General features: G+C 45.1%; 1 protein-coding gene across 4 annotated transcripts in view; it reads left to right on the forward strand.

Annotated features, from left to right (window-relative positions):
* The window catches only part of MEGF6 (multiple EGF like domains 6), a 218049-nt gene that overhangs the window by 84727 nt on the left and 106262 nt on the right, over window positions 1-27060 (forward strand). For 3 of the 4 annotated variants that reach the window (XM_082229747.1, XM_082229746.1, XM_082229748.1), the window contains one exon: window positions 3349-3471. The exons of the other annotated variant lie outside the window; for it this stretch is intronic. In XM_082229747.1, coding sequence (XP_082085873.1) covers window positions 3349-3471 — 123 coding nt within the window. The remainder of the gene's footprint in view (window positions 1-3348; window positions 3472-27060) is intronic. 4 annotated transcript variants of the gene reach the window in all.

Raw genomic sequence — 27060 nt, forward strand, 5'->3', positions numbered from 1 at the left:
AGCTTTAACCAGATCCATTTAAACACCAGTGGTGGAAACCGACCATGTACTTGGATATTGTGGATGGGGGGGGGGTCAGTCTGGATGATTCTCCAAGTCCCATCCAATTCTTGGGATTCTGTATCTGTGGATGTCAAATGTATGAGAGCAAGCCTGCCCAACCTGTCCTTTTGTCTAGCTCATGGTTTTGGCTGATTCGCTTAAGCACCATAGTTAGCATAACCAAAGAATTTGCTCCATGCCGTAGAACAAATGGGCGGACCTTTCCTCTACTCCCTCACTGTCTGCTAGGTAGGAGAACAGTAGATGGAGGGGGAGTTGGGGAGCACTAAGCAGAAAGCAGGCTGGAAGCTGGGGACACAGAGACATGCTTGATCTGTGCTGGATCCAAAGCTGTGACTAATGGAGAAGCAAACAGTACTGATTCTTCTCAGACTTAAGCTTGAAATTTTGGCTAACCTATATTAAGAACTTTCATTCTCTTGCTAATTGTGCTGTTTGAAATGTTCATTTTATATCTGACTTCCTTTAGTCATGTTTTCTTTTGAAATGTTTAAGATAGTAATCATTTGGGGTTGACGTTGCTGCATTAAAGGTGCCTTCTGTAGTTGACCTCCTTGATAATGTTTTATTTTGAAATCTTTAATATAATAGTTGAGTTCCCTGTAAATTACGTTGCTTTGAATGTATGTATACTTTATATTTTGCTTTCTTCGGTATCCTTTCTTCAGTCTACTTTATATTTGACTTGAATTTGGATTGTTTTATTTGAGCTTCTAAAAGGGACACGGTTGGCGATGTGGGTAAAACCTCAGTGCCTAGGACTTGCCGATCAGAAGGTCGGCGGTTCAAATCCCCATGACGGGGTGAGCTCCCGTCTTTCGGTCCCAGCTCCTGCCCACCTAGCAGTTCGAAAGCACCCCTAAGTGCAAGTAGATAAATAGGTACCACTTTCTAGCGGGAAGGTAAACGGCGTTTCCGTGTGCTGCGCTGGTGCTGGCTCGCCAGAGCAGCTTCGCCACGCTGGCCACGTGACCCGGAAGTGTCTCTGGACAGCGCTGGCCCCCGGCCTCTTAAGTGAGATGGGCGCACAACCCTAGAGTCGGACACGACTGGCCTGTACGGGCAGGGGTACCTTTACCTTTAATGTAGGTTGTAAACCTCTTTGAGAGGTTTTTGCTTTCTTTCTTAAAAATATAAAGTGGTGTAGAAATTAAATGAAGAAGAAGAAGAAGAAGAAGAAGAAGAAGAAGAAGAAGAAGAAGATCTGTTTGGGTGTTAATGCTGGGAGCTCCTCTATCTTATCCTCAGGTTGCACAGTGGTACCTCAGGTTAAGTACTTAATTCATTCCCGAGGTCCGTTCTTAACCTGAAACTGTTTTTAACCTGAAGCACCACTTTAGCTAATGGGGCCTCCTGCTGCTGCCACACCACCAACGCGCAATTTCTGTTCTCATCCTGAAGCAAAGTTCTTAACCCAAGGTACTATTTCTGGGTTAGCGGAGTCTGTAACCTGAAGCGTATGTAACCTGAAGCGTATGCAACTCGAGGTACCACTGTATATATGTGTAAATAAAAACATACATCTGAAAGACACCATAATCTCTGCTGACCTTCATTCCAAGGAAGCGGAACTCGGGGTAAGCTTCTGGAGTCTCTCGCTGCTCAGAGATTGTGGTGGCATGTAACCGTATTGACACAACTCATAAACCAAACCGAAGTGAACTTACCTGTTCTACATTGACCTCTTCACACTTTTAATTTATATGTTAGCTTTTCCAACAGTGCAGTATCTCAGACCTTCCTGCACCAGTAGTTCAAATCAGCTCCAGACTTAGCTCTCCCAAAACCTTGCAATCCTGAGTTGCGCAGCAGTCAATAAATGTCCAACTAGCTCCCTACTATAAACAATAGCATCGTCTTCCATTTAAAAAAAGATTGAGGAGGGCTAGTTGTAGTACGAGGGTAAAAGATGACACTTTACCAAAGATCTGATTTCTTGGAAGGCTGTATCCCAGAAGGCTTTAATTTGCACTTTCTGGAACAGTATACTAACTGAAACAGAGCCATCCTTCGAAATTCGCACTTTCCTGAATTTTGAAATGCGTTTCTCTCGCCAAGGAAGGCGCACCAAAAAGAAGAAGAAGAAGAAGCCTGCACTGGGATCAAGTGTCCATAAAAATAATACCCCTTAGTGAAAATGGAGATGTCAAAATTACTGCTTTGGTGGAAATTAGAATCATAGGATTGAGGGTTTGGAAAAGGTCCCAAGGGTTGTCTAGTCCAAACCCCGAATGGCTGTGTAAAAATTGGTACGTTAGGCAAACTGCCTTACAAAGGTGTATGTATTAGGAGAAATGTGTATCAAAATGCTACCAAATTTCCATGAAGTTTTTTTTTAATTGCAAACTGATTATGTGGCGTTGTGACAATATGCCTTGGACTGGTGAGAGGCTCCACCCACCTCTCATATTTGACCCACAAGGTTGATCCTCATCTGATATTTGAAGATGACTTAAGAACAACCATACATTTTTTCTACTTCTCTGCCATACCAGGATATATTATGGAACACACCCACCCACCAAATTTGCATTCATTTGCACTTCTGGAGCCAAAGCCATAAATGTCCAGTATTCAAAGTGGGCATGGAAATTGGGACCTCAATTAATACATTACATTGGCAATGTGGGGACTGCCAATTCCTCCTTGCTTCCATGCAACTGGGGGTTCCATGGTGCAACATTATTGTTTGCAAGCTCTAGTGGGACAGTGCAGCTCATTGGGGCCATAGCTCGGTGGGAGAGCACCAGAACTGAATGCAGGTTCCTTGGTTAGCATCTCCAATTAAAAGGATCTGGTGGTAGGTCAGGTCCTTGGGCCTGACACCCTGGAGAGATGCTGCCCATCAGGCCTGGACAACAGTGGTCTAGACAGGCAAAGGGTGTGGACTGGCACAAAGCAGGTTTCTGCGTTGCTGCCTTTTGGAGAAGGGGCATAGCTCAGAGAATGTGCATCTGTTTTCCATGTAGAATGTCTGGGGTTTGATCCTCCCTGTCTCCAGTTAGAGATGGGCTCATCCGAAGCCCCAGAGAGCTACTGAATGGCTGTGTAGACAAGGCTGAACTAGATGGACCAACAGTCCAGCTTAGTGTATGCTATCTTTTCTGTGTTCCTATGCATAAAGGTCAGGCATGGGACTGGATTAACATGCATGGCCCCAATCCTTCCTCCACACCCTCTGAGAACCTGTGAACATGAACACGGCCAATAGCTCTCGTTGGAAATCAGCATTTAGCACCAGGTAGAACACTGAGTTTCTTCCTCTTCTTCTTCCTTTGCTCGCAGATGTGAATGAATGCGAAACCGGGAACGCAGGCTGCGAATCCCAGTGCTGTAACACAATTGGGAGTTTCTACTGCAAGTGTCCTGAAGGATCCAAGCTTAAAGAGGATGGAAAGGCCTGTGAAGGTAATGACAGCCCATTCAACCAATCATTGTATCATTGGAGGCAGTTTGGGATTCCCTAGATGCCAGTCCCTGCCTGCCTTCTTACTTGCAAACAGTCCAAAAGTTGTGCTGCCTGTCAGCTTTCTCCTCTTAAGAATTAGGTTGTACCATTGTATACTCTACATCCAGAGCAGCAGATCTTCTATGAGACAACCCTTACGAAATGCTGCATTTTGATGCATTTTTCACCCAAATTGGCTTTGATTCAAATTGAGAAAAGAATGACTGAGCTGTGTTTTAAGCCAGTGATGTGTACGGAGACCTAGTGTAGCCCTTCTTGAGCTCAGCAGGGAGGAGACAATGGGAACAAAACCAGAATGAGTTGGCTCTGCCTGTTATTGGCTCTGACTCTGTCAGTCACTGGCTTTGGCTCCATCTACTGCTAGCCTCCCTGCCTTCCATTCCACCAGTTCCAGTGGTCACTATCTGTTACTGGAGGGTTTTATCCCGGTGTGCTCCATTCAAAGCTCAGTTTCATCTGGGAAGCAATTGAGCTTGGGCCTTCAAAAAGGTTTCCCCCCACCTCTGCTCTAACAATGTTTTGGAAAAGTGTGTTTATGTGTGTTTAATTGCTAAGCCGGATTTAAGTGGATTAGTCTGCGCTGTCTGTTTGAGAGAGGGGTGTTGGTTTCACTTCCCAAAGGCAGAGAGTTTGACTTGAAGGAAGTGAGTTTTATGGTTTTGAGTGCCCACGACCAACTTTTCATGCCAAATGCGGCACATGGCTTGGGTTGCAATATTTTACCAAAGAGAAGCAGGCAGATACAAGGCTCCTGATCTTTATAGTGTGTGATCTGTGGCTTTTAAAACAACATTGACTGCCTTTTTAATTGCTGTTGGCCTTGTTTGTTACTATGCTAGTTTATGTGAATAGATGCAGTCTTCTAAACTATCATCTTATACAAAAACAGAACACATCTCACCATAGTGGGGCAGATGGCAACCAGGTGTGCTGTGGATCTGCTCAAATCCCATCTGCACTGTATGTCTAAATCAGCATCATACCACTTTAAACAGTCGTGGTTAAGGGTACTGAGAGCTGTTAGCCGACCACCTCTCAGAGCTTCAATTCCCACCACTCATAACAAACTACATTTTCCAGGATTCCTTGGAGGACACGGGTAGTGCTGTGGGTTAAACCACAGAGCCTAGGACTTGCCAATCAGAAGGTCGGTGGTTCGAATCCCCATGACGGGGTGAGCTCCCGTTGCTCAATCCCTGCTCCTGCCCACCTAGCAGTTCAAAAGCACATCAAAGTGCAAGTAGATAAATAGGTACCACTCTGGCGGGAAGGTAAACGGCTTTTCTGTGCTCTGCCATCAGCGGCTTAGTCATGCTGGCCACATGACCAGGAAGCTGTACGCCGGCTCCCTCAGCCAATAAAGTGAGATGAGCGCCGCAACCCCAGAGTCATCCGTGACTGGACCTTCACCTTTATGGCTGTTTAAAGTGGTATGAAACTGCTTTTAATGCATGGTGCAGATGGGGCCTCAGTCTGCCATCCTGGTGCTGAACTGTTGGTAGACAGTTTCAAGGCCCCTCCCACTCTCCCTTTCTATGGTTATTTAAGTTTATACCTGACTTGGACCAGACAACATTCAAATTGAGCAGGATTGAGGAGCCTCAAGCTTGGGGGCAGCAGCAAATGTGATCCCTCCAGTCCTCTCTATCTGACCTGCTGGCCATTCCCCAGGTGTCACGAGTGAGCCAGCAGTAAATCACAGGGAGTAGGTGAAGTTAACTCTTTATTAGAACAAACAGGGTCTGCACAGGAGTGCCAGGTCTAATGAGCACAGCAACTCATCTTCAGTAGGTCTCATCTCTCCACAGCTGCCTAAGTCTCCTCCTCTCTATCGGGATGCAGGGGGTGCTGTGGTCTAAACCACTGGCCTCTTTGGCTTGCCAAGCAGAAGGTCAGCTGTTTGAATCCCCGTCATGGGGTGAGCTCCCGTTGCTCAGTCCCAGCTCTTGCCAACCTAACAGTTTGAAAGCACACCAGTGCAATTAGATAAATAGGTATCGCTGTGGCGGAAAGGTGAACAGCGTTTCTGTGGGCTCTGGTTTCCGCCACGGTGTTCCATTGTGCCAGAAGCTGTTTAGTCATGCTGGCCAAATGACCTGGAAGGCTGTGGACAAGCGCTGGCTTCCTTGGCCTGAAAGTGAGATGAGCACCGCAACCTTTGACTGGACTTACTCATCCAGGGATCCTTTACCTTTTTTACCTTTACCCTCTCTTTCATTTCCCCAAGTAATCTGAGATCACACCTGCATATCTGCCTTTGCTCCTCACACTTCGTGCCTCTCTGGGTTCTGGGAGACCCGGGGGGAGGGGAGCTTGTTGCAGCAGGAGGGGGGAGACACTGTGACTCTTCACCAGCCTGACTCCTCTCTGCCTCTTGGCCTCCATCCTCCCACTCATCCACTTCAGTGTCTGCCTTTGATTCTGCACTGCTGTCTGCCACAGGCTCTCCCAGCTCAATAAGCCCTGTTGCCTCCTCAGCTTCCAAACCACTTCTTCCCAGTCTGCTCCCTCTGACCACTTGTCGTCATCCCACCACCAGTCCCCAGGCTCTGAGTCTTCTTCTTCTGAGCTTCTCCAGCTGGTTCCTCCCACCATTCCTCTACATCCAAACAGTCCATGACATTAAGTTGTACCTGATACTGATCCTGCTTGAGTGTTTTTTGCCTGGCTGGAATGTGTTCTTGAATTCTGATAATGCCTCTTTGCTTGCCTGGATGGAGGACAGAGAAGGTGTGTGTGTGTGTGTGTGTGTGTGTGTGTGTGTGTGTGTGTGTGTAGAAACTAGCCATGAATTAACACTTGTCACTCCAGTCACTTTTGCCTCTGGCCACACCCACCACTGCCACATGACCCCTGGAAGGAAATGTGACTCCTGAGCTGGAAAAAGATTCCCTATCCCTGAAATAGGATTCCTTCACAGAGAAAACTGTCGTCTGCAAAAAAGAAATAGAAAAAAGGGGGGGGGTACATTCAGTTCATATTCATAAAAACACACCCACACACCCCAGATGTGAAATTGTTTCAAGATGTTTTATGGAAAGCGATTCATAAAAATGGAATCAAATAAATAAATACATAAATAAATAAATGAATGAATGGTTCCATACAAGGAGTGTGAGTGCAAATAAACAGAAAGGTATATTAACAGGACACATAAAACATTTAAGTACATTTTTCATATATATATTTATAGTCTTTATTGAAAAAGTAAAAAGTACAAAATTACAAGAGTAAGGTAAGGCACACAAAAAAAGAAACAAGAAATAGTACCCATGTAGAAAACAAAGCAGAGCAATAACAACAACAGCAAAATTATATTGTGTACATTATAAAAAAAAAAAATGTGTGTGGGGGGGGGGGCGGGAGAATGCTATTGTATTTAACCAGACCTTAATCTAATATGGTATTTATGAAAATGAATTACAAATATTGTTAAATTTATCAAAGGCAAGTCTATGTTTCTTCACAACTTGTTCATGTGTAGCGAGTTTGTACATACAGTAGACCCTCTAGGTATGTACTGCTCTGGATATGTAACTTTTGGGTTACGAATGCGTCAAACCCGGAAGTGTATATTTCTGGGTTTCGCTGCATGTGCAGAAGCGGCGCCCCTGACTACGAACTTTTCGGGTTGCAGACAGACCCCCGGAACAAATTTAATTTGTATCCGGAGGGTCCACTGTATCTTCAATGCAATCATTAAAGAGAACAACTTTTTTTAAATAAAAAAGCACCCATGCAGGATTTAGCAATTCTGCAAACGTCACTTACAAAATAGAAACATTTGCAACTGTCTCAGTTACATAAGGATTGTGCGTTCCTCAACCAGGAAGGCTGTATATACCATTTCTAAAGACTTTCTCTGTTCACTTTTGCCCCTGGTCCCACCAATTTTTGGCATGTGGCCCCCAGGAGGAAATATGGCCCTTGCACTGGAAAGATTCCCTATTCCTAAAATAGCAGCTCCCTTCAAATATAGGACTGTCTTGTGTAAAATAGGTCACCTGCTCTTATTACCATTCAATTCATATTTCTTACTAGCCCACAGACCTTCAAATTAAAACACACACGCGCGCGCACACACACACACACACACACACACACACACACACACACACACTACCAGATATTTGATTTCATGCAAGGAGTGGGACCTCAAATACACAAAAAGGTATATTAGCAGGAAAAGTAAAACCTTTAAATAGATTATTTGTTACTTTTTAAAAGACATTAAAAAAACCCCAGTGCCCATTAACAAATCTGTAAAGTTGCTCACGACTCTTAATAGCTTGAAACAGAAACTTTTTTCAGGTGATTCAGTTACATAAAGAATGTGTGATCCATAACACATACCATTTCTAAAGGCTTTCTTGGAAAGGGAAAAATCAAAGCAGAACTAAGTTTGGAAAGTACAGGCTGAAACAACATGGAGAAAGTGGAGCCACAAGGTCAATAGGTTCAAGAATTGGCAGTGGGCCCTGACTAGGCATGGGGCTTGGAGGCTATCTAACAATGGCCCCTGATATTGGCCCTGGCAGCAGGACGCGCATTGCCCAACTGCTGGCTGGCAAAAGTCTCTCCACATGGATGGGGAATTTGTAGATCTCTAGATGTTGCTAGACTCCAAGTCCTTTGGGACTCTCCCTAGGTGACTCCCACTCTCCCCGGGACACACCCCTTGTTGTTTTTGCTTGGCTGGAGTGGGTCCTTGAAATCTGAGAGTGCTTGGATGGAGGATAAAGAGGAATAATTGGGTTTCATTCCCTGCCAGTCCTACTCAGGGTAGACCCATCAAAATGAATGGCCAGCACTCACTTAGGCTCATTAATTTCAGGGGGTCTGCTCTGCGTAAAATGTAATTGGCTATGACTCTGTGAATGTGTGTAGAAGCAACCCCACTGGACAAAATCAAAATTAGCACTTGTTGGTCCTCCCATTTTTTGCTTCTGGCCCTGCCCACCACTGATGCGTGGCCCCTGAAGGTTGTGTAGAAGAGCACATGAGCCAATTCTTCATGGAAGCCCATATTTCACAGGCCCATGTTTAAGTTGGTGTCTGAACCGAGGCCTGCGAAAACCGGTCTGGTCTGGGGAAACTTCAGCATCTGTCCAGATCACAACTCATCAACCACATCCTGAAAAAGAAACCAAGCAAGTGAGTTGTGCCATGACATGGTGAGTCACAGTCTGGAGATGTGTCGGAGGGTTCAACCGTCTGGTTTTGGTGAACTTCACGGCCAATGTGCATTGACTTCACCATAGAAAAATCAATTGGCTCTGAAGCATATTAGACCAGCAAATTTCCTTGTGTCACCTCTCGTTAGGTGACAGAGAGAATCCCCAGAAGGAATGACATTTTCAGGGGTAGACAAACCAGTGTATTTGTGATCCATGTCTCGTTCATGTGCTTTCACCCTTGCATCTAATCTTTCGCGTTTCCACATTAACTTGCAGTTTTTCAACCCATACGAAAATTCAAATATAAGCACCCATTTCCAAACACGGATCAAACCTAGCTCAGTGTAGAGCATCTGCTTTGCTTGCAGAAGGTCCCAGGTTCAAATCCTGACATCTCCAGGAAGGGACTGAGATAGAATGCTCCTCCCAGACCCTGGAAAGCTGCTAGTGGTCAGTTTGTAGACAGTACTGAGTGGAGTGAACCAACATATTCTTTCAAACTACAAAGCAAGCAAGCAAACTGATGGATATCTATGTTCTGATCCTCGTGTTAGGTACAGATCAGATCAGAGCAAACACTTCAAAGACTGAGTTCTTCATACTTCTCCAGACACCAGCGTTTGATCAGAGCTATGTCTGGATGGACTTGGTTACCGGGATAAAATGGCACCTTTGCTTATGAATGTGCATTAAAAGCAATCTGGGAGCATGAAATACTCTTGGTGGGCTGGATGTTCAGGAATTTTAGCAATCATTTCTTCTTCTTCTTCTTCTTCTTCTTCTTCTTCTTCTTCTTCTTCTTCTTCTTCTTCTTCCCTTGCCATTAGAGTATATTTTATTGGGGGTGGGGAGATTGAAATATTTCCAGGCTCCTTGCACTATCAATATGTGTGAAACGAACACTGTTGCCCGTATCTGAGTCAAGCTAAGCCATTTTTAATTTCCCCAGAATTCCCCGGACAGGGATTAGCCTGTTGAATGATTAAAGGTTTCTCAGCCATCAGGGGGAAATGAACCATCTCTTGCCGACGCTTTGGCGATCCAAGCCACGCATCGCTGTTTTGCAGTAAAGATTGGCCAGCAGCCTTGGCTAGCATTATATCTGACCCACGTGTTAGCCTCAGACTGACCTATACCTTTGATCCAAACTTGCGATCACCTCACTCCCCCCCCCCATCCTTCTCCTCAAACAGCTGGGCTTGGAAAGATTAGATGTTCCACGAGGGGATATAGCTCTTTTGATGCTTTCAGTTGTGACTCGGCTGGGGGAAGGGGGCAATAGAAGGTCTTTCATAGCTTGTGAAATCATTTCCATCTCATTAAATGCTTCTAGACAGGGAAGAGAAGTGGAAGCTGGTCCATTAGAGCAAATGGGGTACTGGCCCACCAGCCTCAGCCTCCACATGCCTGCCTTCCTACTTACAAACAAACCGTTGGCTCTAGCGCCTCCTACTGTCAACCTCCCTGCCTTCCAGCCCCAATGGACACCAGCCACCACTTCCCACAAGACCAGGAAGGATGCCTAGACCATTTATAAAGACCCCATCTGCCCAGTTTTGCTTCTGCCCCCTGCAACTATTGCGATGTGGTTCCCCAGAAGGTTGACCTGAAGGGGAAAATGGTCCCCCTATCACTGAAATTGAGGATTCCTTCAAATTTTATTTTTTTATTTAGATTGTATGCATCCCTCCCAGAGTGGGAGTCTCTACCTGCAGGCTTGCAATCTAAAGCAAAAAAGGGCCCACAAGGGGAAAGGGGCAGGGAGAAAAGAGCAGAGGTGGGAATCAAACTTGGCTACCAAACAAAGGACTGTAAAATAGGACCCCTGCTTTTATTACTGTTCAGTTCAGTTCATATTTCTTAATAGCCCACAGACCTTCAAATTAACACACACACACAGACAAAGAGAGAGAAAGAGAGATTTGATTCCATACATGGAGTGGGACCCGAAATATACACAGTAAGGACATATTAACAGGGCAATTAAAACATTTTAATGGATTTTTATTTTCTTTTAAAGAAAACAACAACATCAAAAACAACTGGCGCCCATTAGCAAATCTGTAAAAGTTGCTTACAACTCTTAATAGCTTTAAAAAGTAACTTTTGCAAGTGATTTGGTTACATAAAGGCTGTGTGATCCATAACCGGCATGGTTACTGATACCACTTGTAAAGGCTTTCCTGTAAAGGAAGCAAGCAAAGCAGAACTAAGTCTGGAAAGCATAGACTAGAACGACAAGGAGAAGGCAGAACCACAAGGTCAAGAACTGAATGGGCATGAGCCTTAGAAGATGCCTAACAATGCCCATAGTGTCCAATCGCTGGTTTCATACCCCACAAGTGTCCCAGAAAAACTGAGACATCCCATTTTTCCCTGCAAGCGCACAGCGGCCATTTTGGGCACTGTGATCTCACACGGTTTTCCACCGAGATCTCGCCCTGAAAAAGCACTTTTTCGGGGCTGCGAACTCACACAGCTCCCCAGAACACGTGTTTTTGGGTCCCATGCTCTTGTGCAAAAGCATAGTCCCAGAAAAAAAGATGCATGGAGGAGAAGAAGAAGAAGAGGAAGAGGAGGAGGCGGAGGAGTTTGGATTTGATATCCCGCTTTATCATTACCTGAAGGAGTCTCAAAGCGGCCAACATTCTCCTTTCCCTTCCTCACCCACAACAAACACTCTGTGAGGTGAGTGGGGCTGACTTCAGAGAAGTGTGACTAGCCCAAGCTCACCCAGCAGCTGCATGTGGAGGAGCAGAGACACAAACCCGGTTCACCAGATTATGAGTCTTCCGCTCTTAACCACTACACCACACTTGGCTCTCTCAGTTTTGAGACTCAGTGTGTTGGAGGGCATGTGGTTCTCTCCAGGAATGAGGAAGCTGTGGATCTCTAGATGTTACTGGGCTCCAAGTTCCATCATCCTAGCCATGGACCATGCTGGCTGTAGCTGATGGAAGTTGGAGTCATAGAATCATAGAATCATAGAATCATAGAATCATAGAATCATAGAATCATAGAATCATAGAATCATAGATTCATAGAATCATAGAGTTGGAAGAGACCACAAGGGCCATCGAGTCCAACCCCCTGCCAAGCAGGAAACACCATCAGAGCACTCCTGACCTATGGTTGTCAAGCCTCTGCTTAAAGACCTCCAAAGAAGGAGACTCCACCACACTCCTTGGCAGCAAATTCCACTGTCGAACAGCTCTTACTGTCAGGAAGTTCTTCCTAATGTTTAGGTGGAATCTACTTTCTTGTAGTTTGGATCCATTGCTCCGTGTCCGCTTCTCTGGAGCAGCAGAAAACAACCTTTCTCCCTCCTCTATGTGACATCCTTTTATATATTTGAACATGGCTATCATATCACCCCTTAACCTCCTCTTCTCCAGGCTAAACATGCCCAACTCCCTTAGCCGTTCCTCATAAGGCATCGTTTCCAGGCCTTTGACCATTTTGGTTGCCCTCCTCTGGACACGTTCCAGTTTGTCAGTGTCCTTCTTGAACTGTGGTGCCCAGAACTGGACACAGTACTCCAGGTGTGGTCTGACCAGAGCAGAATACAGTGGCACTATTACTTCCCTTGATCTAGATGCTATACTCCTATTGATGCAGCCTAGAATTGCATTGGCTTTTTTTAGCTGCCGTGTCACACTGTTGGCTCATGTCAAGTTTGTGGTCAACCAAGACTCCTAGATCCTTTTCACATGTACTGCTCTCAAGCCAGGTGTCACCCATCTTGTATTTGTGCCTCTCATTTTTTTTGCCCAAGTGCAATACTTTACATTTCTCCCTGTTAAAATTCATCTTGTTTGTTTTTGCCCAGTTCTCTAATCTGTCAAGGTCGTTTTGAAGTGTGATCCTGTCCTCTGGGGTGTTAGCCACCCCTCCCAGTTTGGTGTCATCTGCAAATTTGATCAGGATGCCCTTGAGTCCATCATCCAAGTCGTTGATAAAGATGTTGAATAAGACTGGGCCCAAGACAGAACCCTGTGGCACCCCACTAGTAACTCTTCTCCAGGATGAAGAGGAACCATTGATGAGCACCCTTTGGGTTCAGTCAGTCAGTCAGCCAGTTACAAATCCACTGAGTGATAGCATAGTCAAGACCGCATTTTACCAGCTTCTTTACCAGAATATCATGGGGCACCTTGTCAAATGCCTTGCTGAAATCAAGGTAGGCTATATCCACTGCGTTCCTTTCATCTACCAGGCTTGTAATTCTGTCAAAAAACGAGATCAGGTTAGTCTGACATGACTTATTTTTCAGAAATCCATGCTGACTATTGGTGATCATTCCACACCTTTCCCCTGTCTTGTCCCTGGACCATTAGCAGATCCTTCCCATCTTCCTTCCTTTTACTTTCACATGTAAGGGCAACATCTGAGTTAGCTAAAGTGGTGCCGCCCATAAGTAGTCGGACTATAACTCCCATCATCCTTGACCCATCAGGATGACTTGGGCAGATGAGAGCTGGGCTTCACATTTTTTGCTTTGCCCATTTCTGAATCTGGGTCCGCTCACTGCTGGTATGTGGTCCCTGGAAAGTTTTGCAAAAAGGAATTATTATTACTACTACTACTACTACTACTACTACTATTATTATTATTATTATTATTATTATTATTATTATTATCGTACCCTTTCAGCCTAAGGTCCCAGGGCAAGTTGCAGCACTAAAATACAATAGTTAAAACTGTTTCAAGCAATCTACAATCACAGAATAAGGTGGGTCTGAAAACTATACATCTCAAGTGGCAAAAGAGGTTCCAAACACACCTCTGTGGAGAGGGTGATCTACAGGTTGGGGGCCACCACAGAGAAGGCCCTCTCCCAGGCCACTACTCACCCTGCAAGCCTCTGAGGGCAGAGGAACTACCAAGAGGGCCCCATCTACCAATCTCAGCATCTAAGATTGTCTGTAGGGAAGGATATTTGGGGCCTGAGTTATTAAGCGCTTTAAACATTAGCATGACACACTGTCCAACCTTTTCAGACCCCAAACTATGACGTGTGTCTTCCAGGATGTGCTTTCAGGCAAGTCATGTGATCTGCACCTCATTCTTGCCCTGAAGAAACAAACGGTTTTTATGAGGTGACATTGTGGCATCCAAAATGGCATGATCTTGTATGTTAAAACTGGGGTGTCCCATTCCCCCCCCCCCGCGGGTATGACATGAGCACCTTGAATTGGGCCTTGAAATGAACTGGCAACCAGTGTCGCTGTTTCAGAACTGGGGCTATATGAAATTTGAAAGGGACCCTAGTCAGTAATCAAGATGCTGAATTTTGAGCCGATGTGGCTTTCAGGCTGAGAAATGGCCTACTTTAAGATGCCTGTGCCAAAAACACTGCAATGGATCACCACAACTGTAACAGTTCCCCTGCGATCCAACAGGATTATTTAGGAGCAAAGGAAGCTGTCTTGCTGTACTAGGTCAGACTGTTTAGCCAGCAGTGGCTTTTGAGGCTTTCTGACTGGGGTCATTGCTTGCTACCTGATTCTATTTAACTGGAGAGGCCAGGGATGAAACCTCAGACCTCAAGATGCAAAGCAGATATTCTACCACTAGGGGTGCGGGAAGACATTTGATCCAGTTCGCATTTTAATGCAAACCTACCTGATTCTTGCTTTCTGAAACAATACGCAGACTGAGAAATATCAATCGTTTGAAAGTTGCACCTTTCTGGATTTTGCAACACAATTCTCCAGCCAAGTAATCTTTACAGACATGCATCTATTAGGAGAAACTGCTTAAAATGATTATTAATGTTATTACTACTATTATTAACTTGCCCTTCACCAGCAGATTTGTGGGTGGGCTACAACAATTAATTTAAAACTCAGTATTAAAAACAGTTTAAACATATCACATTCACCGGAATCAGGTGGTATTGCTACTAAATTAGGTTTTTTGGTGAAAGTAACCCAAATAAATGCATTATGTTAGAAAACATTGCCTTGCGAAAATGTATATTCAAAAATTGTATACCATTCATGTGTCTGTTAGGAGAAATTAGTGTTGCTATGTTGATGCATTTTCATGAAGTGGAGAACCAGATTTCAAAAATGGGAAGCTGAGAAATAAACAAAACAGATAGATTCACTCATCCTTGAGTAATGGCCCCCACATTCTATGCACCAGGATGCACACAGGGCGAAGCACAAGTCTTTGGGAACATACATTCTCATTATTCTGCGTTATGTTAAAGCAGGAATCACACTGGACCTTGAATCAAGACTGTCTGGCCATTTCCAGAAGGCGTGAAGTGAAGGTGTATGACTTACGAAGCTTTAGGACTATGTGTGGGTGGTGGGGTCATGGGACAGATGGGGGTCTGTGCGTGGAGCTTTCAGACTGCGGATGGGATTCATGGCTTTGTTGGGAATATGTAGGCTGCATGTCTTGGGCTCAAAGATCGCGACTTTGCTCACTCTCGGCACTTTGGCTTGATGGATGGTCTCTGTCAGGCATTCAATGACACTGGATTGCAGGAGACCTCATGTTTGAAGTTCTTCTTAAACAAACAGCTGCATAGTGACAGCCGCAGGGTGCTAGGGAGCATCAGCCAACCCCACTGGGGTGTCCCGTTTGTTTTCCAAATGTTGTACGAAAGAATGCTTTGATCTCAAAAATCTATATGTCCTCTCTCTCTCTCTCCCCCCCTCTCTCCCAAATAGGTACTATTAATTTAGGCTCAGGGTTTATCCACACTTACATCTGAAAACATCTGAAGGCTGCTCTATAAAGGGAAGCTTTATAGGTTTAAGGCTTTTAGTGTTTTGTTGGAAGCCGCCCAGAGTGGCTGGGGTATAAATAAATTATTATTATTATTATTATTATTATTTTATGTTTTTATATATGGTGGAAGGTGCCCAGAGTGGCTGGGGCAACCGAGTCAGATGGGTGGGGTACAAATAAATAATCATCGTCATCGTTGTTGTTGTTGTTTGCCTTTAGCCCCACTCTATCCAAGCAAAGGGCTGCACTTAAAACCTCCTTGTCTGAGTGTTGTGTTTTTTTGCCCCAAACTTTCCCTGCAAAAACCTGCTCTTTAGTGCTCAATCGGAGCAAATGTCAATTCAGGTTTTCTACAGATTGCCGTTTGCTCTGATTGAGCTTTAATGAGCAGGTTTTCATGGGGAAATAATAATAATAATAATAATAATAATAATAATAATAATAATAATAGGTGCTCCGAGATGGATCTTTAAAGGGCAGACCATGCCTGGAAAGAGCGGAGGAAAGGTAAGTGTGGATAAGTCTTCAGGAAGAACGTGAGAAAAGCCCTGTTGGCTCAGGCCACTGACCCATCTAGTCCAGCATCCTGTCCTCACCTTAGCCATCCAGATGCCTCTGAGAAGCCCCAAAGCAGGACCTGATTGCAACTGGCATTCAGAGGCTGATAGTGGAGGCCAAGTATAGCCTTCATGCCTTGTGCATTCTCCCACACTCTTCCCATGTTACTCAATAGGGAGAGCGTATGGGTGGCGACAGGGCAACATGTTAAGCCCTGCACTCAATATCACTTGTACCTCCTTCAGCAGTGGAGAGCCTGCTCTGTGCATGGAGCCTCTCCAGCATGGTGTATGAGCTTGGGTGAAAAGCATCACCCAAGGACACAGCCAGCCCAATACATTTTGGCACCTGAGACAGACCCCCAAATGGTGCCTCCCCTCCCCACCAGGGGAGAAGGGATCAGGAAAGATGAGGAACAAGGGGGGAGGGGGAGAGAAAGATTGACATTGGGATCTGCTGCCCTGGTGGACTCTGCCACCTGGGGCAGTTGCCGTACCTTGCCTCATGGGTACGCCGGCCCTGCCCATTGGTCCATCTAGCTCTGTATTATCCATACTGACCAGCAGTGGCTATTCAGGTTTTCAGCCTGGGGGTTCTCCTAACTGGAGATGTGGAAGGTGGAGCCTGGGGCCATCTGCATTTGAGGCAGATGCTCTGACACTGAGTTATGGCCATTCTCTTAATGATAAAGCAAAATTCCAGTCCTTGTGATTCTGAAGAAAGGCTTGGTTTCAATCGGAGGATGTTTTGTATCAAGTCAGACCCATCGGTCCACTGAGCTTTTTGATAAGTGAAGCCAGGTGGGATTGACCAACCCCTAGATGGGTGAGGGAGTCTAATCTCTCTCTCTCTCTCTCTCTCTCTCTCTCTCTCTTTCTCTCTCTCTCACTTGTTTATGTGTGTATGTAGTTCTCCACATTTCTGTAGTAACACACAATTTTAGAAAAATCTAGTGAAAATTTGTCAGCATTTTTAGCATGAATTTCTCCTATCGTATATCTTGAGTGCAGTTTTGACTAATGTACACATATCTGCAAGCAATTATCTCAGTATAACCAATGTATGTTTGTTATCTTCAAGAATATACCCATTTTTATGGACACTTTCTCTTATATATGCATTTTCATACACATTATCAGATTGGACAACTGCACCGCAAAATTCAGAGAAGTGCAAATTTCTTGAGGGATGTTTAATTTTGTGTGATGTTTCAGATAATGCATATTAGGGAGTTCCTCATTAAAATACGAACAAAATTGAATCTCTCCCCCATTCCTGAATGCTGAAATCTCAGCTCTGGGTGGTTTTTGAGCAGAGTTTAGAGGCATAGGATGTGGTGGTCAAAACTAGCTCTCCATGGTGGCTGGGCAGATATTTCTGGAATAAGGCAAGATGAACACCCAGTGCTTTTTTTCTTTTAAAAAAATGTTTAGGGGTACTCTCATTTTGACTCAAGAAAATCACCATTTTATAGTTTAAACCGGAGGGGAAAAATACAGTAAATGGACAAAAGTACAAAGATTCACAAAATGTTTAGGGGTATGCGTACCCTTGTGTTCCCCCAGAAAAAAGCACTGCAGACATAGCTAAACCGAGCCCCCGGCCAAGTTCTCCCAACTTACAAGACGGTCTTTTTCATCCATTCTAGAGATTGCTCGATGGACCGCTCTGTTCAAATTATGGCCTAGAGATAGCAAAGAGCTTAGTGTCCATCTTTCCAATAGCATGTAGTTTTAAGACTGGAATGGACCCAAGAGCTTGTTTGTATTTGACTGTTTAAAAAAAAAAGACTCAAAGAAGAAATTAAATCTGATTCCCATTAAGGCTGCAAGAACGACAGCTTCGCCGATGTCCGTTTTAATGCTTTCCACCCTTTTGCTCTCTGATCGCTCATCCGAATCTGCTGCCAGGAATCTTTTCCACAGCTCCTGCCCACTGCTGCTGCTGCTGCTGCTGCTGCTGGGTGTCTGCTTCCAGGGAGTGTAGACAGATCCCGGGTGAGAGCCAGGCAGTCTTGGCTGGGCGGCAGTGATCTTTAGTCACAAGCTCAGAAAGGCTTCCAGTTTTCTGTTTTCAAATCATTGGGGAATTTCTCAGAAGTCTTTGTTCCCCGTTCTCCCGTGAACTGGGACTTGGCCGGCTTCCCCACTTAAGGTCATTCTTGCCAACTCGAGAGTGTTTGAATGGATGAAGGGAGGCCAGGCTGCAACCCTAGGTAAGGGCAAAGGGCCATCGCTTAGTGGTAGAGCTCATGCTTTTCAGGCACAAGGCTCTGAGCTCACTGCCCAGCCTCTCTGGCTAAAGTGGGGTTGCGGAACCATATGTGGCCCTCTGCACCCCCCTATCAGACTCTCAGGACTCTTCTCCCTCCGCACCCCTCCTCTCCAGGCCTCACCCCTTGCCAGGTCTGCTTTGCATCCTCCATTTTGCCCATCTGGAATCATAGAATTGTAGACTTGGAAGGTGCCCCAAGGGCCATTAGTCTAACCCCCTGCAAGGCAGGGACCACAACTGAAGCATCCCTGACCAATGGTCACACAATCTACGCCACCCTGGGCAGCTCCCAGCAGAATAGTAAAACATCAAACTTCCCTAAACAGGGCTGCCTTCAGATGTCTTCTAAAAGCCAGATGGTTGTTTCTTTCTTTGACACCTGAAGGGAGGGTGTTCCACAGGGAGGGCGCCACCACTGAGAAGGCCCTCTGCCTGCTCAATGGCTTAGGCCCCAAATATCCTCCGACCCTCCTCCCTAGCTTCCCTCCTCCACTTCCTGCTTCACCCCAAACATAGTTTGCTGTGATGTCCAAAGTGGGAATTATGGTTTGTTCCCGGCTTGCAAACCCGCAATATGAAGCCAGTATTTGAGCTGGGGTTAAATAACCATCATTTGCCAGTTGGGATCCTATGGCACATAATGGTTAGTGAAAATGAGGAAGTGGAGGGGGAAAATGTGCAAACCCAGCGGAAGAAGAAATTGTGTAGGCTTGCAAGGGGTGGGCTGGGGGAGCTTCACTGCTTGACTTGTCATTATGTCTGATCTAAGCCAAAACTTTCAAAATGCAATGTGTGTATATAAATACACATTTATTCATTACCCTTTACAACAGCAGCGATAAGTGATGAAACATCAGCTTGGCAATACTAAATTAATTAACATCTGCAGCAGGAAAGGGAGGCACTGTCTCCTGTTTAGATCCAAACTGAATCTGCTTTCAGTTGTCAACTTCTGATTCCTGGAATTATTTATACACACACATACACATATGAAAACATCTCAAAGCAATTAGCAAAAACACATCAGCAATAAACGCAATTCAAATTCAATACAGATACTGCTTGGGATAAAAATCTCTACTGGAGAATCTTGTTGAAAAAGGAACCGTAGAATTGTAGGAAATGTAGAGTTGGGTAAAGGTAAAGGGACCCCTGACCGTGAGGTCCAGTTGCGGGCGACTCTGGGGTTGCGGTGCTCATCTCGCTTTATTGGCCAAGGGAGCCGGCGTATAGCTTCCAGGTCTTGTGGCCAGCATGACTAAGCCACTTCTGGCGAACCAGAGCAGCGCACGGAAATGCCGTTTACCTTCCCGCCAGAGTGGTACCTATTTATCTACTTGTACTTTGACGTGCTTTCGAACTGCTAGGTTGGCAGGAGCTGGGACCGAGCAATGGGAGCACACGCCGTCGCAGGGATTCGAACCGCCGACCTTCTGATCGGCAAGTCCTAGGCTCTGTGGTTTAGACCACAGCACTACCCGCGTCCCTTGTAGAGTTTGAAGGGACGCCCAAAGGCCATCTAGTCAGAGCAGGAATCAAAAGCTAAAGGCTCCCTGACCGATGGCCATCCAACCTGCTTAAAAACCTCCAGTGAAGGAAAGTCCACCATCTTTAATGGTGCCTAAAATACAATAGAGATGCTTCCTGTCTGGTATATAATGGGAGACACAGTTCCTGCAGTGCATGGAATGGACCTCCAGATAACATGATATTTTCAGGAAGAGCTTAGTAATAGGTTGGGCGTATAAGGGGTATTTTGAACCCAAGATGTATAGAGCTTTGTATCCCCGTACCAGCACATTGAACTTAGTCTGGTACTGGTATTTAAATTCATTAACATAAAGCTGGCCTACATATATAGATATAAATGCAATGTGCACAATTTAAATTCAGAAAGTATAGCTTGATAGCCCAACCAGCTGCAGCTCTAACCCTACTTACCTAGGAATTCATACAACTTACTTCTGCGTAGACTTGGTTGGCATTGTGCTGTAGTTCCAATAACATACCACATAGGATGTTCCAAACTCTGTCTCTCTCTTCAGATTTTAAGCCAGTAGTTCTCAAACTTTCTTCTCTAGGCCACACTTTCAGAACAAAAATTTGCATGGGCCACACCACATTTGCTATTGATAATAAATAAATTGGAAAACAAAAAGAAGCAATTCCTAGCAGTGCTTAATTTAAAACGTAGAACACAACCACTTTGTAATATGATCACGGGACATCCAGAAAGGATAAAAGAATGCAGCTACATAGAACAGGAATCATTTCTCAAAATATAATTACAAACAAGCATCTTACACATGTACCTTAAGTATGCACACCAATTCAATGAGAGGTGTGAGCTTGCTTTTGCCAGGTAATCTCACTTAGGTAAAGGTAAAGAGACCCCTGACAAAATTAGGTCCAGTCGTGACCGACTCTGGGGTTGTGGCGCTCATTTCGCTTTATTGCCTGAGGGAGCCGGCATACAGCTTCCGGGTCATGTTGCCAGCATGACTAAGCCACTTTTGGCGAACCAGAGCAGCACACGGAAATGCCGTTTACCTTCCCGCCAGAGCTGTACCTATTTATCTACTTGCACTTTGATGTGCTTTCGAACTGCTAAGTTGGCAGGAGCAGGGACCGAGCAACGGGAGCTCACGCTGTCGCAGGGATTTGAACCGCCGACCTTCTGATCAGCAAGTCCTAGGCTCTGTGGTTTAACCCACAGCGCCACCCATGTCCCTATAATCTCACTTACTTTAAGCCTAATTTGAGACAAATGAACTCTCATCTGCTCATCAACACAAATAAGCCTTTCTCTTTTCTCATCTTCCGTATTTTGTCAGAGTTGAAAATCTCTGTTCACAACAATGTGTCCCTGTTGACAACTCTGTTCTGTTCTGGATCACAGCTAGGATTGTCCTCAGCAGAGGTGCCAGCCTGTGAGAGCAATGGGGGTGAGCAACATCCTGATGCCCCAAGCATGACGTCAGGACATTGGGAGGAGCCATGGATGGAGCCAAACACAGCGGCCGCATGTCTCAATAGCCAGTGGCTCCTCCTCCAGCTCTTCCTGGTGGCATCACCAGCTGCTTTGACCCTCCTCCGTGGTGCAGAGCATTCCCCATAATGCTCTTGCTCTCATTTTGAAAAGATATCTAGGCATATTCTGCAGTTGTTGTTGTTGTTATGCTATATTATGCTATACTATACTGAAATGTTTAAGTGATTCCTAGAGTATCTATGAATCTTCCTGCCACACCCTTCAAGAACCACTTGCCCATAAAAATGAGGCCATTGTCCTCCTGACCCCAAACTGAAACCTCAGGTTTTAGCTGCATTTCAGGAAAGAGGGAGAGAAAATGTTTCATGCTTGGGAAGACACATGGATTCTGTTTATTCAATTATCAGCTAATATCTTCCTCTTGAATGTTTTGAAGGGAAGGTGGTGGGGAGGATTGGAGATCTTTCTGGAAGCCATTGTGTAGCACATAGCTTGCCAGTGGCATGTATGAAATTTCCTGTCCTCTTTGTTTATCCGAAACCTCCAAAGCCTTTAGCATGGCACTGTGAGAGGAGAGCCAATTTGCTAATCTCTAGAATCGAGCTCTTACTGCCAAACAGACTGGAACAGCTTCTTCCTCTTAGCATAGACACTAAACACACCTCAAGGCCACCAATTTCCTCGGTTAGACGATGCGTGTTTTTCTTTTCAAGAAACGGCAAGCAATTCCATTTGCTGATTTTCCTAACAGGTAGGCCCCCCCCTTCCTTTGAGAAACTCTCTGAAAGAAGGGCCAGGTCACCAAATCTAGCTTCTTACATCTGAGATTTTGCTGGCATCCAGTGAAAATTGTGCTGGGCTTGGTCAGGAGAGGCAGTTGCTGTGAGATTTGGCCTAAAGCAAAATTTCAAAGCGAATGTTGATGTTCCTGTGTGGCTGAAACCTCAGAGGGATTTCAGAGGAAGCCAAAAATAAGATTTGGGGGGAAAAGTTATGAAAAGGTTCACTATTAAGAGGTGAGAGAACTGCCACGTGCTTGAGCAATAACCTAATTAATTTTGGGAAGGGGTGTAGCACAGTGGTAAGGCATGTGGATATTACCAGTCAATCCCTGGCGTCTCAAGGTGGAGTTGGGAAATGGCCCCATCTGAAACCCTGGGTAGCAGCTGCCAGTCAGTGTAGGTCAGGGGTTGCTGATCTTTTTGGAGCGGCAGGCACATTTTGAATTTTGTGAAAGCGCTCATCGGACATTGTATCACAAAATAGCAGCAGTGGAGGCCGAGCCCAACACAAAAATTAGAGAGAGCATTCATTGCTGCATCAGCCGTACCCTGGGCAACATCAGGCTTACCATGAGAAGTCAGCTTTGCCCTGATTTGTCCTGCTGCTCCTGATTGGGAAGATGGCACAATATATTGATTTCTCATGTGCAACGATGCTGTTACTGTTTAATACCAACAGGGAAACTTCTTCAGTACCAGGAAAAATATGTAAGGTGCCCATAGCATGCTCTCTCTTGCAAACTGCCTACGTTCACCTCTCTCTGTTGTTGCTGTTTAGTCATTTAGTCATGTCCGACTCGTCGTGACCCCATGGACCAGAGCACACCAGGCATTCCTGTCTTCCACTGCCTCCCGCAGTTTGGTCAGACTCATGCTGGTAGCTTCGAGAACACTATCCAACCATCTCGTCCTCTGTCTTCCCCTTCTCCTTGTGCTCTCCATCTTTCCCAACATCAGGGTCTTTTCCAGGGAGTCTTCTCTTCTCATGAGGTGGCCAAAGTATTGGAGCCTCAGCTTCACGATCTGTCCTTCCAGTGAGCACTCAGGGCTGATTTCCTTAAGAATGGATAGGTTTGGTCTTCTTGCAGTCCAGGGGACTCTCAAGAGTCTCCTCCAGCACCATAATTCAAAAGCATCAATTCTTCGGCCTTCTTTATGGTCCAGCTCTCACTTCCATACATCACTACTGGGAAAACCATAGCTTTTATTATACGGACCTTTGTTGGCAAGGTGATGTCTCTACTTTTTAAGATGCTGTCTCTCACTTGCACACAAATATATACACACACTGCATGCACCTACACATCTCTCTCTCTGCCCAAGTGCATCTCAGACCACACATATGGCCACATATTCATAATTTCTGTCTCTCTCACACACCTCCCCCGCAGACCACACGTCTGCCCCCCACATCCACACCACATGTGCATCTCCCCTCGAGTGCGTTCCTTCCTTTTTAGCATGCCTGGGCATCCACAGGAATTTTTCCAGGGAGTGAGGCAGTTTCCCCAGGGGAGCAAAGGAAGACATTGAAAGGATGGAGCAGGCTCATTTTGCACAAAAAAGAAAAATGTGTGTGTGGAGGGGAGAAAATGTGTCCGTATGTTTTGCCTCATATTTCAGGTTCTAAAAATGCTTGAAACTTTTTGTTTTTGAAAAAGAGAAAGCTGGGCATCTGGGAATTATGGTTCATCTTGGTTGGGGAACCAAACAAGGCCTATGGGAAGCCAGTTTGGCAACCCTTGGCCTAGATTTTATTGGATAATGGACAGGGGAGGGGGAGGGGGAGGAGGTAATTACAGTGGTACCTCGGGTTAAGAACTTAATTCGTTCCGGAGGTCTGTTCTTATCCTGAAACTGTTCTTAACCTGAGGTACCACTTTAGCTAATGGGGCCTCCCACTGCTGCCGCACGATTTCTGTTCTCATCCTGAAGCAAAGTTCTTAACCCGAGGTACTATTTCTGGGTTAGCGGAGTCTGTAACCTGAAGCATCTGTAACCTGAAGCGTTTGTAACCCGAGGTACCACTGTAATTCATTAAGTAGCAATGTCCTGGTGATTCACTGCAATCTCAGCATATAAGGACAGAAGATCTGCTTAGGTTTTGGAGGTTTTGTTCCTTTCCTTTACCTCCTATCCACTAAGCACAGCCAGACTCTTCTTCATACCTGGTCAGATGCCACTTCCCACCTGTCCTAGATGCCACCCCATTCAACCAGGCTCTGGCCACCTTCTTTGCTAGGCTCTGCCCTCTGAATCTCAGAATCTGAGCTTCATGGAACCCGTTGTGTGGACTTGCCACCAATGGAGAGCGGCTTCAGGGTGCACAGGAAAAAGACACCAGCGATACACAGAGGGATTGTGTGCACCAGCTTCTAAGAGCTATTTTGCACGCATCTTTATGTTTAGGTGTACGCTCAAGGCTTTTACACGTGCTCTCAGAAACTCAACTTGTGGATGCAGCAAGTCCCACATGTTTGCAAACACATGAATCCAAGAAAGCATAGTTGCCAGAAATCAGAAGAAAAAAAATTACCAGTCTGGCCTGATCCTGCTGTACCTTTTGAACAAAGTTATTCCGTATTTGAGTGAAGCATTTCAGGGTGCAGAATGAAGCATAATTGTTTGCTAACTGCTACATCTAGAGCCACTGCTAAAGGTATTACTGGAGGTTCCATTTCAAAAACGGGCAGCTCTATCAGGGAGACAGAATTCTGTACACTGTCCTCGTGTGTATTCACTTGTGGGCCATCTAATGTGCAGAACCTGTCCTTGGGAAGAAGCTAGAACAGCCCCTGCATATGTCCCTGGAGTCTTCCTTGCCAGCCAAATGCCTGCAGATAGGAAGAAGAATACAAAAGCAAAAGGGTGTGATCTTCTGCAAGTTGGATCACTTCTCTGTGGTTGGCTTCAACTATTCAGGGACATGTGTCTCAGTCACTTGTTGATAGATTTATCGAGGAAAATTAGGTCTGCTAACAAGTTGGAGATGGATGGGCTTAAAGAATGAAGAACACCGTCCCACCCAAGCAATCAGAGGAATGGGGATGGGAGACATACCTAACAACCAGAAGAATCAGTCATCCTCTCTGAATAGCACACCTTTGCTATACTGGCTCTGATCAAGAAACGATGGCAGCCCGATTGCTCCAAAGGTTCACAGTACCGTTAAAAGTGAAGAGTTGTGTCATTAATCCAGGAAACTGCTTTATATTGAGTCGGACTCTAAGTCCATCTAGCTCAATGGCGTCTGTACTAACTTCCAGGGTTTCAGACTGAGAGTATTCCCATCTCTGCTCGGGGATTCCAGGGATTGGACTTGAAGCATTCTACGTGCAAAGCAGATCTCTATCATTGAGCCACTTTGCCTCTTTGTGGTTCTGCAACCTCTATCTCACTACTCTGGGAGAGGGAAACTATTCATTGCTCAGATCTCGAAGAACTGCCTTGTCAGAGTTTTCCTGATGTTTTAAGAGCATCAGCAAGACAGAAACTTGAAAAGCACACCTACGCACACAGAATCCCTGACTCCAGTTTCTTTCATTCTTCCTTCTACAAGGCTTTCTCAAATACAACAATGAAAGGTGCTTTCTTGCTTGTCAGCTGTTCCTTCCCAGCAGCCTCAAAAAGGGGACACCCATGTGGCGATATTGTTGCTGTAGGCCTCTGAATTTCCTATAGGAAAGTTACTTCCGGCTGAGATGTAATGCAACAGTTCTGACTAGGGATGAATGAATCTTACCATTTTCAGTTTCACTTTTCCTCAATCTTAAATTCAGTTCTCTACATTTCCACAGCGAAAATCCCCATGAGAATGCGCCATCATCTTAGTGCAATTTTCTCTTAAAATATATATTTCCATATGCAGTTTTGATGGATGTACATTTCTGCAAGCATGTTCCTCTAAAAGCTGTATCCCCCCCCCCCATGCAAGCTTTCCTCCAGTATACGCATTTTTGTACATTTGTTTAGTTGGAGAGCTGAATTTTCCAATGCAAAATTCAGAATGAGACTTGCTCCAAGCAAATATGCATTGGGTTGCAGTGTGGAATCTCTGTCGTTTTTTAAATTAATAATACAGAACCATATGCCCATGGGTGTCACTGAAATGTACAACAGAAGTGCTCTTTCTTTTTTTATTCTCACAAAAATCTCACCATCATTTAGTATTTACATAGTACGCATAATATTGTGTTTTACAATACTTACAGCAGTGAATCATCAACAGGGCACTGCCTGCAGGTTTACAATCTGATTTTTAATCTAATCCATCCACATCTACTTTGAGACGGAATTGTAAAATGAAATTCCTCCAAGGAATTTGTGATGTATCTTATATAAACATGCTGAAGTAATGTCACTCATTGGCAGAAGGGAGAGAGAAGAATCCAAGGCTGGTAGCTATCTGTGCCTTACTCAGAGTAGGCCCACTGAAATCAATGGGCCTAAGCACAGTGGGCATTTCTTGAGGAGGACTGAAGCTGGATACAACCCCAAGGGATCAAAACAACAAAACTTAATAGATTTGTGCATGCAGGCTGGGCAGCTTTCCCAAACCACCCACCCGAAACTCAGTGATCCTGGAAACAGTTTTACTTTACAACAAGGGAAATTTCTAGCTCTGTTTTCATAGGATGCTATGTGAGTCATGCTTCTAGCTAGTTGAAGTGGGTTTGTAATTTGTACCTTTAAAAAATGATTTTATTTTTTTTAAAGAATGGGAAATGGAAAAAGAAAAGTCGAGGAGAAAGAAGGGGGTCTTCCAGCTCAGGGGGTCAGATGTGGCCCTCCAGGCTGATCTGTCTGGCGCTTGGAACTATCCCCAGGCCACCACCCGCTGCCTCGGGCCACACCCTTCACTGACCACTTTGCACCTACAGTGCTTTGAATTCAATGTGCCATTGAATTCCGACAATGCCTCTTGTTTGCCCGGACAGATGGTGCAGGGAGTTGGCAAATGTGTGCAAAAACGAGCCCTCTGTACAGAGGTGAAATTTG

Source organism: Podarcis vaucheri (assembly GCF_965113315.1).
Source record: "Podarcis vaucheri genome assembly, chromosome: 7".
Lineage (NCBI taxonomy): Eukaryota > Metazoa > Chordata > Lepidosauria > Squamata > Lacertidae > Podarcis > Podarcis vaucheri.